General features: G+C 41.6%; 1 protein-coding gene across 6 annotated transcripts in view; it reads right to left on the bottom strand.

The window, feature by feature from the left end:
* The window catches only part of oxr1a (oxidation resistance 1a), a 167,091-nt gene that overhangs the window by 48,159 nt on the left and 98,836 nt on the right, over window positions 1-20,096 (bottom strand). For 4 of the 6 annotated variants that reach the window (XM_013276484.3, XM_025911800.1, XM_025911801.1 and 1 more), the window contains one exon: window positions 492-574. In XM_013276484.3, the coding sequence (XP_013131938.1) occupies window positions 492-574 (83 nt within the window). Of the gene's footprint in view, window positions 1-491; window positions 575-19,078; window positions 19,423-20,096 lie in introns of those variants that run through there. The other 2 variants (XM_019364648.2, XM_013276486.3) reach the window with 2 other exon arrangements.

Here is a 20,096-nt window from a genome sequence, read left to right as displayed (position 1 = left end):
GAACAGAGCTCTGCTTTCTATACATCTACGTGCAAAATGGAGCGGAGGCTTTTACTGCTGTACAGGGAGTCTTTAACAGAGAATATATTGTTTCCATAAGATTTCTATCAGTAACCCCGCTCGTCTGTTTACACACACTATGTATACTACACACACACACACACACACACACACACTGCCCTCTTTATGTAAACAGTTTGAGGATGAGATACACGTGCTAGGCAGGCAAAATACACAAAATGCTTATCGCCCTCACTAATGAGCTACGAAGCATGGTCGGACACTGTGCCTTCACCATACACAAACACAACCACTACAGCTTGAATATTGTTGGAGATAGTCAGAGCTACATAATCCACCAGCAGGAGACACACACTGAAGCAGCAGCAGCAGCACCAGCAGCAGCAGCAAAGGAGCAGAGCAGAAAGGCATCAAAAACACACAACGGCATTAATACAGGAGGAGCGGAGAGTTGCTTGTATGTTACTCACAGAATATTCGATGGTCCCTTTGGGTCTCTGGAATGACATGCGCCTCCCATCCTTCTTTTCTGGAGTCTTCTTCTGGCCAGTATCTGAAAGCAAACGAGGCAAGGTGCGCATTACATTCATGTTCCTCTCTCCCCAGCTTGTCACAAGCTGCCGTTTCCCAGCCCCGTGGGTAGACAGCTCATTCGTCAACAGTGAGCGAGCCAGCCAGCCAGCAATGTGAGCTGTGAGCGCCCGGACCACTTTTGCTCTCTCTATCTCTCCTGTTCTCGCTCTGCTGCTACCCTCCTGCTTTTCCTCTCTCTCTCTCTCTCTCTCTCTCTCTCTCTCTCTCTCTCGCACTGTCCTCTCCTTGATCTGCCTCCCCTCCCTCTCTCTCTCCCTTCTCCTCCTGGCCCGCCGTGCAGCGCAATGACAGGGGCTGAAAATCTTGCCCAACTCCCCCCGTTGCCTCTCACAGCAGACGGAGACCAGACTGACCTCCATCAGGGCACCGCCGATCTGATTGCGAGCCCAAGAGGAGGAGAAGGAGGTGGATTCAGATGGGAAGCGGGGCGTGCTAAGGCTGGAGACAGAAGGGGAAAAAAGGAAAAAGGGGGCTGAACTGGAGTGTGGATGGAGGGGAAGGAAGGGTGCAATGGAAGGATGTTCCATGGAACAGTGACAGCTAAAGAGGAAGAAGTGTAGCGTTTGGGGGGTGGGGGTTAAAAATGACATTTACAGCATCTCTACTCTTCCTGGAAGGACCTGGCAGGTATGTAAAGGAAGTAGAAGGCAGAGCAAATTTAAGGTGGATGGCAGAGGATAACAGGAGGGCAATTGCGGCTACTGAGGTTTTAGTCAGAGAACATGAAAAATGCATGATATGGGAAAAGATGGGTAGGCTAGGGTGGTGCAGAAGATAAAGGGACAAAGGGTTAATGGGGACAGGAGAAGGTGGAGTTAGACAGTTGGAGAAGGTGGGGGGTGGGGATGGGATAAGACAGAAGGATAAAGGCAAGAAGGGTGGATGGAATACTGAAAACCAGTAGATGAAAGACAAAAGATGGGATGGAGATGAAGGAAGGATGCTCTTGGGAGTAAAGATGATGTTGAAAAGAGGCCAATGTTGCTCTTTGACTTGAGCAAGTCGACCACTGAGCTTCAGGAATATACAAGCTTTTATTTATTCAGGGGTAGGGTGTGGGCCAAAAGAAGAGATGATTGGAGGAGGCTATTGGATTTATATAAAATATTTATGATGCACATAAACCCTCAGACACCGCTCTCGTAAGTCTTTGTTTTGTAGGTGCTGCACATGGCTAATCAGCGTCGTTATTCGTTCCCTTCTCATCAGGCATCTGAGATAGCTCAAAACATGAGTCATACACCAGTGTTGCTATTTCTGGGGCTTAGGAGTGCCTGGCAGTGAGTGAGATGGGAGGGGGGGGAAACAGAGCTGCTTCAGGTGTACAGCAACGATGCTGTGGCTTACGTTTCTGAAAAAATATACAATACAGTCATATTCAGCGATGTCAGACAGGCAGCTAACGTTGCCTAACCCAAGCCATCCCTCATATATACTCACTTCTAATCCTGTCCATCCCACCCTCTGTCTTTCGATACAACCGTCTCCAAACCACACATCATAGCAGGTCTTCTATTGAAACTATAAGCAGTTCCTGTCTGCAATGTATACAAGGCGTACAGAGAACTATCACTGAATTCTTTGCATAATAAAGAAGAGAATAGTACTGTTCTAAAACAAGCTCTGCAAACTTTTTTTTATTATCACTAAGTGCACTGATTGCTGGTAATGTTACATTAATTTTGCGGCACCGTCACGATTTTATTTTATTGTCGAAGTAGGAAAATAAAATACTGGTTTTCATTTTCTTCTAGAAATTGATTTTTAGACCAATATCTGTGGAATTACCTGCTGTAAATTTACATTTTTTCTTATACACTACCATTCCCTTTATTATTATTACCCCTCAGCCGTGAAAGACTGATGGGGTATTGTTATCACCCTGCTGTGTGGGCGGAAAGTGATAACTCAAGAAAGAAGCCAGCTAGGATTCATAATTCATAATATGACACTAAAAATCTTGGATTAGTTGTCAGTGGCCTTGACCTCAAAGTCAAGGTCAGAGGTCTAATTAGGTCACCTAGGACCTTCAAATTAATACCACAGTCAACTACTAGGAGGGTGAAGGGCAGCACTGGCGGCTCCACAGTATTTTCATTATTAGCTTGCTAATGAATGGATCATCGTGCTGCTGTATGAAGTGGGTCTTTAGTATCTGGTCTAACTTAAGTTTCTTGTGACAAGGTCTCCCAAATCAATTCATTCATGTTGGGTTTGGGTCAGTGGTCCAATGGTCTGTTATGGAACCACTAAAGACCACGAGCAGCTCTTATGAAATTCAATAAATGAATTTAAAGGCCTGAAACCTATACAGCCTTTCTTAAGGAAACCACCCAAAAAGCATAGAACAATTTAGCATTTTATCAATTCCTACCCCAGTGACCATCATGTGACCCCTCAATATAAGTTCATCAGTTAAAAGGACTTCAAGCTGGGAATCACTGTGGTAGACTATGTCTCTGCTGGCTCACACATCACACTTAAATTACTAGTGGAATTTTCAGACAGGTCCATCCAAGATATCTGCAATGAAACCAATTCATTCAATAAAAAAGCCACTCTCTCTGAAACACTATGAGGTTTGATATAATCAACTCTATCCTGCAAAACTGCAACACATGATAACCTGTGTAGCACTTTGAAATTCTTGGAAAGCAAGTTGTTTTGATCAAAAACATCCTGACCTGCCAAACTGCGAACGTGCGCCAAATCAATTATCCTCCATCTAAATGAAAACCTTTGACGGATGATTGCTTTCAGTAGGAAAACACAATCTGGAGCTGCTGATTGTGGATGATGGGGTTTGTGGTGCTGTTTAGAGGCGACCTGTCATAACTGTGATTTCATCCTCTCCCTGTTATGAATGAATAATCCACTGTGTCTCTGTTTAATTGCTGGTCATGGCAGCGAGGCAGACTGCAACCCAATACACGACTCAGTAAGTAGACAGCAGAGGTGTTGATCTGCTTTGTTCGCTGGTCCAAGCTGAGTGGGCTAACAACACAAGATAGCAGTGACGATCCCTCAGACTTCCAAATTTTGGAGAATGCCAGAGTGGGAGAACATGAACTAGCAATGAGGACCAAAACAGACACGCAGTGAAAGAAAATAGCAGCTCTGCATTAGCAGCTGCAGGGGTGTTGGCACATGGGGAGCCGGTGATTGGTCTAAAATTAAACTTCACCCTGGATCATGGCACAAGAAATGGGCATTTTATTCACACTCCAGACACGCAGCAGAGCACAGCGCCAGGGCATCTTCAATAACAAAGGCTCTGGTTTCATTCCACTCCACAGGAAACCAGCAGCATCTGCTGTTTCAGTATAAGCTCTGCTTCAATACAAGGAATCTTCTCAAGTCCACAAATCACAGCTAGTTTATGCCGTGTGATCCATCAGAATCTCGAGATGTGTTGGAATGTTGCTCTTCAATAAAAATAAATAAATAAATAAAGTTTCTGCTGTCAATACCAAAAACTGTAAAGCACTTCCCAACATGTACTGGGATAGTGGGATAATGTGCACAAGCAGGAGCACTGGGTGCATGAAGCCATAATGGAACGGTGTGAAGAAATGATTGGCGCAATTCAAGATCAAGCACGGACACTGTTTGACAAAACATTCAAGGAGATGTAAACCGAGGTCACCTTTTATCTAATTTGTGGTTCAACCAAGTAAAACAACCGTTACCACAATGTCAGCTTTCTTTACTGCTGTCGTTTCCCCATAAGGAACATTTTACTTGGCTCATTAATTGGCTGAATTATAATAACACTGGGTCAGCTGTGCGAGAGAGGCTGCGAGACCGGCTCAGACACTGAAAGGAGCTGCCGTGTGTCGGGGAAAACAAAGGCTGTCTCTCACTAATGGAAACAGTCACAAGAGCTCACGCCTTTCTGAGCAACTCAGTCAAAGAAAAACAAAAAAGCGACCACATCCTGGACGCTGCCTCGTGGCTACGCAACGCCGCAAGGAGCAGCAAAGCAAGTATTACTAAGAGGAAACATCAACTAATAAAGTCATTACAATTCACTAATGAAATGGTACACTACAATAAAAGCATTCCAAGTCAGGCTTTTACAGGAAATAAAGAAATAACCATATTATTAATTAACTTAGGCATCTGTAAATAATTAAAATAATATGTAAGTAATTTTAACTACTGCATTGTATTTTACAGAAAAGAAGAAATAATTAAATTGTAAGTAACTCGTATTTTACAGGGAAATGAGACAAATTTTACTGCAGCATAAGGAAAAACAAACAACGTTTCCCTATCTTACGTCGTAAGCACACTGCACTTTTCAGGGTGTGGGTGTAGGAGGCAGTGGCTTAACCTTGCCTAACTTCTAGGTATTTTGCAGGGAAGGAGACACTCTTTTCCTGCACACTGCTTTTGAAATTTGTGTTTAAACAGTGATTGATAAAGAAAAAATAATTTATCTCAACTTGGCTCAATCATTGTAAGATCACAGGCCTGCAGATTTTCATGGTATTTATTTTTTCTTGCAAGTTGGTAAGGGAGACGGATTTACATGTTTTATTTTTTTGGTAAAACATAAGGATTATTAAGTAATCCATCATGCACATCAACGTGATGAATATTAAATAAAGATGTAAAAAGGTAGGATTAATCCACTCCATAATACAGCCTGCTCCCTGAAAAGTGCAGCATATTTACAAGAATACAGGGAAAATATTGTTAGTTTTCTGTAAAATTACCAGTAAATTGCACACTACTTAAAATTACTTATCTATTAGTTACATTTAATTACAGTATAATTACTTCTTTGTTTCCTGTAAAAACCCCACTTGTTGTTATTGTTGTGTACCACCCTTTAAGTATTTGTAGATAAATATGATTACAGTGTAATCGGATAAGAGAGTAAGAAAATAGATGAGCATTTTAACCTATATCTTTTGAAGTTACATTTCTCTTCTTAATTGCAGTCAATTAAAAATAATATGAAAAGACTGCAAAGGTTTTAGTCCACAACACAGCTGAGCACTTAATATCTCTTACAAGGACATCCTTGTAAGAGGTAGTGAAACACACAGATATGTTTTTATAGTGGTCATGAATGTGTCATCTTGGTGATTGAGCTATAACCAAGGGAGAAAAAAGGAAAGAATGAAAGGTTTCCCTGTGAAGTACATCTCTGAGAATCTTGTGTGCTTAACAAAGCCGAATGCAGCTATGCGATGGCAAGGCAATCTGAATGATTCTGGAGCCGAGCTAAATGCAAATGCTACTGTATTTGACTCTAAAAACAAACGGCGTTCTGCACCCGCGCAATCTGCTGAGCATGAATCACAACAGCTAAATATATGGTCCCCTTCATTTTAGTACACAGCCATGACAAACTGAAGCAGGCAGGGAATAGGAGAGTCAACAATTCTCTGACTAACATTCCCTCATGGTCTGATAGAATACACAAGCAGCCAATTTCCCCTTGCTCCCTTGTTTTCCCTGCCTGCTGGCTATATACTGCTCTCCCCAGATGTTATTTTTAGACAACCTCCTAAACAGTAAGGGAGGCTAGAGCTCTGCAACACAGCCACACTACACAGGTGCTACACAGGACCAGTTAACAAAGGTGTAGACTTTCATTACAAAGTTTGTGACGGAGGAAGCAATGAAACACTAGTTTACACTGGCTTGTAACACACTGCACCATCAGGGCAGTCATCAAGACTTGTTTAATGTTGTTTAAAGTAATCAGCATTAAAGATGAACTGCGTTTGTGTTTTGTAATATCACTCATGTATTTGTTTAGTTTTATGTATTTCAAAATGGTCATTTAATAAGACAGCGATAAATAGTACAGTGTGGCATTGGCTAATGCTACAGCTAGGGCTGTGCGATATGACCGATATAAGACATTTATCGTCCCAACTACAATATATATCAAAAAAAATTTAAATTTTCTGTAAATTCTGTGAATCTTGGGCACACTTGCGTGAAGTGTTTTCAGCTGGGCGTAGTGTACCTGGAGTCGAGTGTTTTGACTGATGCATGAAACTATACATTTTTAGACGTAAGTTGTAGCGGCCGCCATTTTTTTTGCAAGTATTTATTACATGGCGTGCTAGTGGGAAAAGCCTGTTCTAACGTTTGAGTCTGAGGTTTATCTTTAGCACCTGACGGCCCTTTTTTGATTCTCATCTGTAAACTCTCTTCACACTCTTTTGTAGGTGGTAGAAGAGGTTTGCCATGTTTGAGTCTGAGGTGGGGACCGGTTTCCTGCATAATTTGCATGGTACAGTTTTCTGGTCCGTGTCACAGACTTTTCATAATCAAACCCTGTCCATGCTACAGAGGTAGCCCCTCATTTAGAAATAAGGTCCTTGATTTGTTTTGACTGGTCTTTCTGTTTGTCATCATTTCAGTTTATTTTGAAAAATCTCAACAGGATCTTGAGCTTTATTGTGAAAGGTTTATGTGTAAAATAAACAAGCGGACGGCAGAGCCACACCCTGGGTTTACCGTCATTGTTGCTAACGACAACGCGTAAAAACAGTCGCTTGTCCGTCCGTAGTGTGGTTATTTTAAATATAAGAGAGAACCTTAAGAAATTAATATAGCCACTACAGTGACCATCAAAACTATGAAAAAATATTGCCATAAACAGTTTATTTTGCAACACCATGAAAGAAACGATAATGTAATATGAAACGATAGACGTTTTCATATTGTCATCCGATATATATATATGTATATATATATATATATATATATATATATATATATGTATATATATATATATATATATATATATATATATATATATATATATAGCCCTAGCTACAGCTACCTTTTCAAAGAAAATTGATCAAACTAACTAACAGTAAATGACTGACAGCCAATTACCAATGGTGTCTCTTTACACTATTGTATTGTTGTAAATCACTATTTTGATTTTGGATTTGAATCAATTGTTACATTTAAAATCACAATGCAGTGATATATAATAAACAAATAGAATGTTTCGGTTAGATACCATAAGGTTGGATATCGAGTATAATGGGCACTGTGTTAGGAATGAAAGGTTGCCACATGGTTTGATGGAAATGAAAATGAACCTACAGAGCAGACAGTTGAATTCAAAGACAACATGAAAATCAAAGCGAATAAAACAATGTGGCATGCTAGTCCAATTTGCTGAAATTTCATTGCAACAACTCAAAACTATACCTGCATCCAATACTGTGGCTGTTGCATTCGCTCTGATAGAAACAGTGGGCACAGCATGTGGAAATCTCAGACATCAATAGGCATTAAATAAGGTTTGACACATCTGTTTGTATTAAAGGGAATGAATGATATCGACAGCCCTCTAGCACAGCTTGTCATAGCCTATAAATACAAAGTCCAAACAGCTCAGTAGCAACAGCAAAATCCAATGTTAGGGTCAGGTTAAAAAGATTATAGGCCTGTTTCACAACACAAAACAGTGTTGCTCTGCCGTTTTGATTTTCTGCCTTGTGTTACTACCAAGTGGTGACACGGGAGGCTCAAACAGATCAACACCCTGCAGAGGTGAGTGCATGTATATACAGATATATGTTGAGATGTAGAGTGCACCTGGTATTTGACAGTGGTCAAATGATCCGTCAAAATCACTTATGAATCCATCATGCAATGACAAACTCTTATTCAGACACGCTGAGATTCTGAACTGTCCATGAAGTCACTGAAATATGCATTAAAACAAAACAGGGGGGAGAAAGTGCTGATTATCACACATGCCGACAAAATCCCACTTTAGAGGTGGATGGCGCTGCTGTTATCTTGGCACCAAGCTTTTAGCTGGACATGGCAACTTAATAATGGTGAAACGCAGTGGCAAGCACTGTGGGCCTCTGTCTCATGTGGAACGGGAAGTCATCTATTATACATTGAAGCTACAGAGCTGTACATTGAAGCGTATTGTCCCACTATGAGCAAAGTATTGATGTAGTTCCACTGATAGAGCTGAGAGACCTGTGAGAGCCCAGAAAGCTCCATCCACACAGTAAGAGAGAGCGAGAGAGAGCAACATGTCAATTCATTCTTGGCTCCATCAAAAACAAGGTCGGACACACAAAGTCCTCACTGAACCATTACTGACAGCACAACATGCAAACTGATATTATTCACATACTAAAGTAGTTCTGATGGGGGTTAGAAAGCCTCTGGATGGCCACATCATATTTGATAAAGCAAAGCAATTCTTCTGCACACTTTTTAATACTTTAAACGTCTCCAACCTGGTGGGAAGTAATTACACTTATGGACACTTATTTAAACTATAATTTGTTCTCACGGTGCAAATGCGGTAACATAAAATCACAACAACAATAACAAATTTCATCTTTCGTAATCAACACTCCCCGTCTCCAATGAATACTGCTGAGAAGAATCTAAGTGCGACCAGTAGTGTATAATTGTTGTGTGACAGTGATAGGCTGCAGGTTTTACACTGTAATGAATATACAGTGGATCAGTGCCGTGAGACTGTCGACTTAAACACACAGAAAACAGTGTGACAGGCAACACCCTTTTGTCAGCGCTCTCTGTACCACTCAGCTCCAAAGTATATTAAACCACCAGCCTCCATGGGCCAGCCTATACACCACTCAGCCTTTATTCAAAACTTTGCTGAACTGCAGTTTTGTGTCTCTGTGTGTGTGTGTGGTTTGTTTATGTGTGGCTATGTCCAGAACAGGAGGCAGCGGATCTGCCCTGTCCTCTCATTAACACTCTCCCAGTGTCAACTAATCACACCCCCGCTGAGCTGCTGGTACGGTAATGTGGTCCTAAATTCCTCCCTTTCCACACTCTGCACGCCATAACCCAGACACCGAGGTGTGTCAGTGCTAACCCACACACACTCGGTTCAATTAATATTCTGACAGCGTGGACACGACTGTTTCCATAGTGACGAACCTGATGCAGACTTAAAGAGAAAAGGTGTTATTGAAAGGAGTCACAGTGGCAAAACTGTCTGCATTACACACCAGCAGATTCAACTGGTGGGAACATGATATCGCTCAGAATGAAATGACTGACTCGCTGTGATCATGATGACATATTAACTTTATAATTGGGTATCCGGCCTTGGTGCGCTTTTTTGGCACTGGCTGAAATGTGTTCTCAGTAACAACAAGTATTCAAAATAAAAGTTAAGCCTAAATGTATACAAAAATTCATTTAATGTAGAATTTGAAAAAAAAAAAGAAGAGCTAATTCTATTAACAAACAAGAATCTAGAGCTTCACCAGCAGAACTGCAAGGTAGCAAAAGGTCAATTGTATCTATATATATATATATATATGTATATAAAAGATGGCTGCTTCCAAAAACAAGTTTGGCTGTAATGCAGTCTATAGAGAAACAAGCCTTCACCTCCTTTTCTCTACAGTATGACCTCAGTAAACACTTTCCTGATTAAAAATGTTTAATAAATACCTTAATTGCTAGTTATTACAACAGTGCTGTCTTACTGCCAATTAATAAGCTGCTAACATGTTTTTTTGTCAGGACTTCTTCCTGACTATTCAGTGTCTAAGTTCAGCTGCAGTCATCACCTCCTGGTCCATGAGGGTCATCACAAAGTTTATTAGTACACCTGGTTTATAGCACATTTCAGTCTAGACCAGTGATTCGCAAAGTGATTTTTACTACAATTTTAGAAATATTTCACTTTTTCTTGTGCTTTGATCAAAGTGATGATTTTGGATTGGGTGATCCCCGTGGGATTTTCTGGTTTGTAACTGGGCCACAGCACGCTGGACGCAACTACTCTCGTCATCCAGACAGCTATGCTACCAGCACGGTTATCAACACAACTGATTTTTATAGAAAACATTAACAGCCTTAATGTTAACCTCAAAAACCTTCTAATATTAACATTTTTGAGTGTTTAGAGACCAAACTAGTCATCTTTTAAGAGGATAAATTCCACTGTTCACAAGTAGAGAGGTAAGCCCGACACAGGCATCTAGCATATTTGCAAGCAGGCATTGGCAAACAATTCTGCAGCAGTTAGTTTCTTGCTAACGTGCAGTGAAAGCACTTTGATCCACAGTTCATGCAGCTGAAACCAGGAGGTCCTGCTGTCACATACATTCAGCCTCTCAGCTCACTAATCACACTCTGATCCCTCCACCCGTTGCTGCTAAGGTTATTGCACTTTGAGCAATATATCTTTCCAAGTCAAAGTTAGGGGTGGAGGGGTTTCTGTGTGTGTGTGTGTGTGTGTGTGTGTGTGTGCGTGTGTGTGTGTGTGTGTGTGTCCGATGCATCAGCCAGATCGATGGATAGGATACATATATACATACATAATGTTCACTCAGCAAAGCTTGCACAACAACTCTGTAACTTATCTTTTAGTGTAAGACAACGCTGCCACTAATCTGTTATGGTCTTTAAAAAGAAGTGCATTTATTATAAAATGTATTTAGACCTAGTTATTAGTATAAGAGTCACTTTGATTGCCTCAATAGAGAAACAAGTGGCAGAAAAGACAGTGAGTTTGGTGCATACACTTGTGTAGTCTACCTTTGCAGTATAGAAGCACGTCTTTATTGGTTTATGTCGCCTTTTGGAGCCCTGGCACCCTGCACCACAGCAGCAACACTAACCTCAGAGGTTACAGCACCGATCAATAGCAGGAGAAGTGATGAGCTCAGCGATGAGAAACACAAACTGTGCATTATCAGATCTTCTTATTGAGCCAAAAGCAAACGGACCTGTTCTTAAAAGCAAACTGACTTGTTCTAGATTTAAATCAGGCCAAATGCAAAGAGTACAAAATAGGAGTTGTAAGGGAAACTACAGCAACACTTGCACACTCAGTGTTAGGCTGCTGTATAACAGTATCATACATCCAGGAACCCGATACGATTCTTTCTAAACGTGGTAATAGGTGGACAAGAAGTCATGAAACCAGCTTATTCCCCAATTTATTTATTTTGTGTTCAACATAAACAAGAATGGAATCTAGAGTGTAACAAATTATTCTCATTATAAAAGCAAAAGTGGAAAAAATATTTCACTAAGGTTCGGATTTACGAACCTGCAGGTGGACCACAAGCAGTTATTTACAATAAGTACATTTAAACAGGAATAGTCTGGTTTGGGAATAGCTGCTCTAAGGTATCACTGCCTGTAATCTAATGGTTACCAACATATACCTCTCTGAAAGACAATACTTTATACCTCGACAACTTGTTTTTCAGGGATATTTACTGTGCATTTGGTATTGTGGTATTGGAATATTCATATACAAGTGTTTTTGACTGAGAAAATTAATGTTATCGTCCAATGAAATGGGCACTAGTTGTCCTAAAAGCTCCTTTAAAAGCCTTCAGTTGATCCAAAATGCTGCAGTGACAGTAATGACAGGGACAAGAAAGAAAGAGCACACTGGCTTCTCTTCATTGGCTCTCTGTTAAATCCAGAATCAAATTTAAACTCCTTGCCCTCACATTCAAGGTCTTGAATAATCGGGCCCATCTTATTTTAAAGTGCTTATAGTACCGTATCACTCCAATAGAGCACTTCACTCTCAGACTGCGGGCTTGCTTGTGGTTCCTGAGTATTTAAAAGCAAATTGGGAGGCAGAGCCTTCAGCTTTCAGGCCCCTCTTCTGTGGAACCAGCTTCCAGTTTGGATTCAGGAGACAGACATCCTCTCTACTTTTAAGATTATGCTTTAAGCTTTTCTTTTAGATAAAGCTTACAGTGAGACACTGCAACAGGCCCAGTAGGCTGCAGTAGGGGGCTTCTTTTGATGCACAGCGTTTCTTCTCCACTCACCTCATTTCACTCACTATGTGTTTATACACCACTTTGCATTTAATCATTAGTTATTATTAATCTCTGGCTCTCTTCCACAGTGTCTCTTTGTTTTGTCTCACTCCCAGTCAGTCGCTGCAGATGGCCGCCTCTCCCTGAGCCAGGTTCTGCTGGAGGTTTATTCCTGTTGAAAGGGAGTTTTTCCTTCCCACTGCTGCCAGATGCTTGCTCACAGGAGGTCGTCTGATTGTTGGGGTTTCTCTGCATTACGGTAGGGTCTTTAGCTTACAATATAAAGTGTGACACAGGTGTGTGTGAATCCTGAATGAGAAGTTTTACATTGAAGTAATCTTAGTTATACCTCAGTTAATAATCTAACAACATCCCCCGACACTCGGTTAAATAAAGGCAGTCAGCAAAGTGAGTAATGTAAAGTGCTCCTCCTATTTAACCACAGTCTGTAATGGCCAACCAGTAACAGAGACAGCACCACCAACACAGACAGCTCACTTTCCATTAAGCCAGACAAGTCTGCTGAGATCACTGGGGAAAAATTAAGACACCGTCTCTTTAAATCAATCTGCATGACTAACTATCACACAGGAGGGATGAGACAAAGCACAAACTATTTCATGCGCAAATGATTATCCTTTATAATGTTGAACGCCTCGATGGAAGAGGAGGTAAAGAAGGAGTATCACTGTGGTTTGTTGCCTTAGTTTCTCTTTTCCTCAAACTGTATGTGATCATTTCAAACCATGGGTAAAAAAACCAAACAGACAGAGTGCTTTGCTAAACATTTACAGATAGTGATTGAACCCATAAACAGCACACTTATCAGTGCACTTACTGAATCTGCAAATATTTCCATTGGACTGTTTGGTAAAAAAAAAACAGCACAGCTGCAGCTAACAATGCATTTCAAAGCCCTTTCAATCTGGCAGTTATTTTCTTTAATTAATGAGTGAAACATTTGATCTTTAAGGCCTGGTCTGTATTATTTAGCTCTTCAGCTTTTTCACTGTATTCCAGTTTTATCTGGATCCAAACCAAATATCTACATAAACAGAATTTAGCCTAATGCTTGACTTTAACAGTTTAGGTACAGCGGGCATTAATAAAAGCATGCTTCTGCTCTGTGCCCAGAGGACGGAGGAAGATCAGCTGACCGGGACAATAGAGAAAGGCACTAACTGTTCTCACAGCAAGCATGTCAGACTACATTTAGACCAGTTTTACCGGGTTTTTGAAAAAGCCAAGCAATCTTAATGAAGCTTAGCATAATCTTCAAAAGGAATTATCTGTGTGCATTAGCAGGCAACATGATTACTCAATTATTTAAAGTAGAACCCTGATCTGGGGGCTGGTACACGCATGCTTTACTAACCAGCATGTATAAATGTCACTCTAAAGTAAATACAATTTAAAGCTCGGTAAAGATTACTTTGCTGTGAGTTATTTTTTCCACCATGAAGAGTGACATCACCAGGTGTTCCCCTTTCTCCAGCAGGGGGAATGACAGCGTCATCTGTACAGTAGATCAAACGGCTCTTTGCACAGACTCCCCACTGCTTGGCTTATCAAAGATGGGGAAAGTGTTGGGAAGACTGCGAGGAAGCACGAACACAGGCACACAAACAAAGCCCAGCAGCTTCAGACAAACTACATGTAGAAAGTCTGCAAATGCTAAAGTGAAATGAGACTTTGAAAAGAGGAAAACTCCAGCCGACATCACTCTGCTCATCACTGCTCTTTAACAGCCTCCGGTTTTGTTTTTGTGATGTTTTCAGTAAGTAGAGAAATTACTGCCTTGCATGTTTACTCAGGCTGGGTGCTCTTTTCAGCCGGAGTGATGAAGATGCAGAAGAAGCAGTTGAGTCACGCAGAACAGGTTGTAATTACCTCCCCTTAAGCCTCCGTGTACTCTGCATTTGTGCTCTTCATCTGGCCTCTTTCAAACATCTGCTGTCTTGAAACCTCAAGACCGCCATCCGAGGAATACGGCACATAATGTTATTCAGCACGCTGACATCTCATTTCAAACCTTTCAGGCCTTTCAGCACATTGTTAAAAAGATCGTCTGGCCCAGTCAGCTCTCCTCTCTCATCAGTACTCACCAGTGTCTCTACCTTTCATCTGGATATGTATTTATTCGTAAACTGATCTCATTTTGCAGGTTTTTATTTGACATTATTTTGTCATAATTTTGGTGAAAGACACAGTGGTCATTACACTCTGAAATGCAGTGCAACGTGCATGGGCGAAGAACTCTTTAAGGGTCAGGAAACACGTCATTAGTTTAAACCCTAGACACAAGTGCAGAGCAGGTGTTCGGTGCCACGGTTGGCCGATCCCTCGGGGACTCCTGCCACTAAGGTTCCCCTGACAGAGCCATCAAAATTCCCAGGAGTGCCTCATAATAGCATGCAGGGCCAGTGACATGCTAATACAAACTGCTCAAGGACTGTTTTTGGAAAGGAAGGTGATTAAAATCAGTCATTACAGCACTGAGAGCATCAGCAGATTGCACTTTCTGAATCATCCTGATAACTGCAGTGGAGTCGGTGTCAGCCTAAGGGTGAACGTGAACAGTGACAAATAAGTGAAAACCCCAGGGGGAGTGAAAGAACCTGGAGATGCTTTGAAGAGTTCAAAGTCGTGAGGACAAACCTGCTCTTGGACCGTGGCACAGATGAATCATCTGCTAATAATATACAGTCTGGGCGCACAATCTGTTTATGTGGCCACTTCGGTGTGACAGCAGAGCCAGAGATGAGCTCAAGTTTGAATTACCAGCAGTGCTGTATGTACGTGTTCCAGTTCCCAACAGACAATGCACTCTGCAGCAGAAGCTACCTCATAGTTTAAGGGTTTGCAAGAAAATAAACAAACCCAAAAAGCAGGAAAACTATGATTTTATGGGCTAAATTGTTGCCTTTTTACATGCATCATCATGATGCATCAGTTTTTGTTTTATCGGTTCACAGGCACCTTTTAAATTGAGACTTCTTTATTTAAAATAGAAATCTGGAACCATATATTGCAGAAAAGATCTCAGTTTCAGGGATCTGATCCAAATTAGTCTTCAGCCATAATTATCTTACCCATCTGTCTACGAAAACAGAAGAACAACTTCTCTGAACTTCCTTTCCTTTTTCTTTTGTAGACTTAGACAAACCACAGAAGGGAAAGTACATTATAAGCATACACACAACTGTATTGCTTTAATCAGTGCAAACTCTCAAAACATCCAGAAAGTGTCACATGCCGCCGATTACAGCTGAACAGGATCGCTGGTGGACTCGATCTGAAACAGCATGCTGAGCTGTAGCATGTGACCTAACATCTGCAGGTGTGGCACTTCTTTGTATTTACACTGCTTTTGCATGTCTTTTTCATCTCAGTGCATCTTATTACAGCCTTCTCCATGTCAGAAAGGGACATGTCTTGAAAAGATTCAAGTGTAGCAACCAAAGCTACGCTTCTGATTGTTTATTCTTTGTTCCTCATGACGGAAAACCTCCCAGTTCCGCCGACCTCCCTCGTCATCTCAGGCTCCAACACACAGTTCAAGGTTTTGAGGCTGTTGCACTGTGAAGTGGGAGGGCATGTGAAGGCTTCCTAGCGTGAGAACTCTGAAAGTAGTTTACTTAAGACAAATTCCCTCTAGCTCAGTGAACTGGCACGAACCTGGCTATACAACATCAATGATACATATCGTGTTGTAAACAAACTAATGCAATGTGGTTCTTTTTCATTCGTTTTATAAAGGCAGTAAAAGTACAAAGAACACACCACAAAAAGCACCTGGGATGACACTAATATTACACATACTATACTATCCCATAGTATTTTCTTTAAAAATTTAAGGTATCTTCTATATAAATGATTTTCTACTATTGATGACAGTCAGAAAACACAGTCAACATTGAGGGCAATTCAACAAACCAATGTAAACATGGTCTGTAGAAGTATGCGTGCAATAACGTGGCATACAAACATAATGCTGCACTAGTTTGCTTTGTTACTTAAAGGTTAAAGTCCACGTGGCTGTGCAGAAAGTGCTTACACATTACCCCAGCCGAGTAAATATGTGAAAGTTTACTGTGACTCTGTCATCTTAGCTTAAGCTTCACTTACCAGCTCGCTTCTTTACAACTTTGTTACAGAGAGAGAGAGAGAGATGCTCCTGATGGCAGCGGTTTGCTGTGTAACATCTCCGACCAACAGTTATCTTGTATTGTACTGTATATCACTAAAATATGAATAATTAGGTGACCTGATTAGCCTTTCTAGTGTTTATGAGATAGGGTAGCATTGCTTTATCATGTCGTTAACTAATCACACACGCCCCTGGTTGTATACAGAGGCAGCTTACAATGCTTGTCTCAGTTCAAGGCTTATTCTAGCCTCTTTGGATCTGCTCTTAGAGACAAATACCCACTAAGGTCTCAGGGCTGTCCCGCTGACACAACATAAAGTGCATGAGGACTCTCTCCTAGACAATCTGACATTTCGAGCCCTTTATGAATGCTTTCAGTAAGCGTGCATTTCTGCAGACTCTACCTGAGGAAATTACCCCTCTTGGCACCTGGAACTGGAAGTACTGAAACACCGCCAACTCAAGTGTGACTTCATTCACAGATCTGACGTTGACTTGTTTGACTTGCCTATTGTGGTTGAGAATGGGGAAAGGCCTTTGACTTTCTTTGGCAAACCAGGTTTGATCATTAAACTAAATACGAAATATGAGTGGCCGCGTGTAACTTAACACAGAGAGGCCTGTGCTCCAGAAATAGGAGTTCACAGAGGCCTGTCTCATTCCTCACACAGCAGCTGGAGCACAGATAGGTGAGGTTGCTGTCTGTTACTCAGGGGTTAGGGTAAACTGGCCCAGTTGTGCACCAACTGGGCCATTATTGAGCTGTAATGTAGCACACTGCCCACCCACAGTTCCTGTAGAAGTTCCACTGTAGAGCTACCCGTCTCTAACATCGTCTGCACACTTCCACAACCTGACTCCACGTCAAGTTAGTCTCAGTCTTAGTGGGGCGGCAGCAGCCTGCTCTCCCAAACAACCCCCGCTGTCCAGAGAGACAGGGAGAGAGGCACGGGGACTACTAATGAACCCGAATGCCATCCGTGGCGTTTCAAGAGCAGCAGAGCATGCATCTGATTAATCTTTGTCCTAATTAGATCGAACAATTAACCTGCCCGCCACCGAGCTCTGGAGCCTGATGACTCTGCACGAGCGTCAAACCTCCTGTACATTTAAAACCGAAGCGTGCCCTCACACCGCAACTTTCCTTGTTTTCAGAGCGACCAATTAATTCTAAGTAACAGCGCACAACGTTCCGTGCGATATCTGGGCGGAAGGAGGGACAAGAGCTCCGAGCCGTTTCTGCTTTTCACTTCAACGGCGCTACATTTCTGCGCTTTTGATTCAAAGTCAGAGGAGGCACTGATGGGCCTCATCATAAATTAAGTGTGAGATGCGAAGCAGAAAGAGGAGGGGAGAAGGGGGGAAAAAAATCCAATCTTCATTAACATGGAGATACTCCCCCGATGTGAAACGCCTCGAGGACATACTTGTTCACTCACTGGCTGGATGCTTTAAAGCATGCACTGCCTGCTGATCTGAAATATTTGAAATGCCTCACTTGTTACATGCACTGCGTCCTCATAACAATGTGGACAGGCAGAATGCAACCACAGAGGACATGACCCTAGCCGATCCCTTATTAATTAACATGAGCTCAGCTGTAGGGATGCAACTGGAAGCATACAGCCCTGTGACTGGGCAGTCTGGGAGGTTTTCTTTTTTTTCATAAATGATGTGTGCATGAGCCACAATTGCACAATGAAAGCTCATGAAGCTTAAGCTTGTTGTCCCTTTTCTTTCTTTCTTTCTTTCTTTCTTCTTTTTAGCATATTGCACAATGTAAAGTACCGCAAAAAAATCTGATGTACAGTGATTGGCACAGAAGTAATTCATCTTAGCTTTGAGCTTCAGTGGAAAAATGTTTAAGGGTGACACTTTTTATTTACTCACTGCTTTTAACTGTTCTTTATAAATCTGCAGTATGGCTCTTTAACCCAGCTGACTATACAACGTTAGCTGGGGTAAAGTGTACTGTTTTGTGTAATGTTTTTGAGGCCCTGCCAAGGACAACACGACCAATGTTGCGAGTTTAATGGGCCCATTAAAAGCGACTGGGTCAGCTGACAGGGCTGTGCTGACAGCAACAAGTGCTTGACAGTTGGGAGCTTAAAAAGTGCAGTCGTTGCGCAATGTGTCAATCCGTGTTTGAATCTTTGTGCAAACGCTCCGTTTCATTTAATACGCGTAACTTTTGACTGCACTGAAAGCTGCGATAGATCGCTGCGGAAATGGCTGGCAAAACTCGAAAAATAAAAGTTGAAAATATATAGCAACGCGTCAGATTTTACTAGTTAAACGTTGCGGAAGCTAAAGGTGGGAGTTTCTCTTTATTGCAAAACTTTAACACGTGTCGTCCTGGGTAAGGGAAGGAGAAAATCCACGAGTATGCGTAAAACTCGACGACTTTCAAAGGGAGTTTGGAAGCACTCTCCGAGGCGTGCGCTGCAGGCTTGTTTCGCTCTGTAAAGTTGAGAGCGTACACAGCAAAACTCTCAGCGAGCACAGCTGATGTGAGACTGACCTGTCCTGGAGTAGACGGTACTTCTGTCATGTGTCGTCCCAGTGTTGTGCTGCTCTAGGTGGACCGAGTCCTGCACGGGTCCGGGCCACAGTCTCTGAGAGATCGCATCCCTGACAACTCTCGCGCCGCTGCCCGTGATAGAAAATATGTAGTCCATTATTGCACGGCTGCAGAACCTAGCTAGCTTAGCTAACAACAGAAAGTTTTCAAAAGTGTTTAAATGGCCGCTCTCATCGCGCAAAAAGAAAAACAATGCTGACAAAGCAGCGACACTCAAACTCGTAGTGTGAACGAACCTCAACCACTCCACACATTCCAAAACAGGAACTATTTGAAACACGTCAACGGGTGCGCACTGTTTTTGCCCCTAGTGGACTCGAACGCAACAGGCTGTCTTCCAGTGCAGCCTACTGCCCCATTGGCCTACATTTACACTGAGTGCATTCCACAGAAGCTTCCTATATTTGATGTAGCCCGCTCAATAACATAGCTAACTTTACTTTGCTTTAGTAAAGTCTGAATTAGTTGTAGTATTGTGTTCCTATTGCTTACTGTGTAGAAAATGGTAGCACTTCAAGTTTTTTTTTTAAATCCAGAATAATGATTAATAGGTTTGTAAGCTAGAAGATGCAAGAAGACAAACACATAAGTATTTAAATGTGTTTACAGCTACACTGTGTTATAAACCACATATTACATGCTCATACCGTGTATGGTTAGAGATTTCGGTCAAACAAAGCCTAAAATACAATTTTATCCACAGATAAGCATTTGAATGCAGCTTTCACTTTACAGGCAGGGTTCACATCTTGTTACTTCAGGTCACATTCTTTAGTTTTACAATTTTTTTTAATGCTGAAGTTCATTTGCAATGAATCACAAGTTAAAGATTCAGTGCTGATTGAATGCGGACTTTTAAAAAGTCATTCATGAAACCTGAACTTAAAAAAAATCTTTCCAAATAAAAAAATAAAATGTAGAGGGAAAAAAATTGAAGCTCAGCACAGCCCACACCGAT

This window comes from Oreochromis niloticus, linkage group LG11 (genome assembly GCF_001858045.2).
Source record: "Oreochromis niloticus isolate F11D_XX linkage group LG11, O_niloticus_UMD_NMBU, whole genome shotgun sequence".
NCBI classification, from domain to species: Eukaryota; Metazoa; Chordata; class Actinopteri; order Cichliformes; family Cichlidae; genus Oreochromis; species Oreochromis niloticus.
The sequence above is the reverse complement of the archived record's forward strand: the minus strand, read 5'-3'. Positions and strand labels throughout refer to the sequence as shown.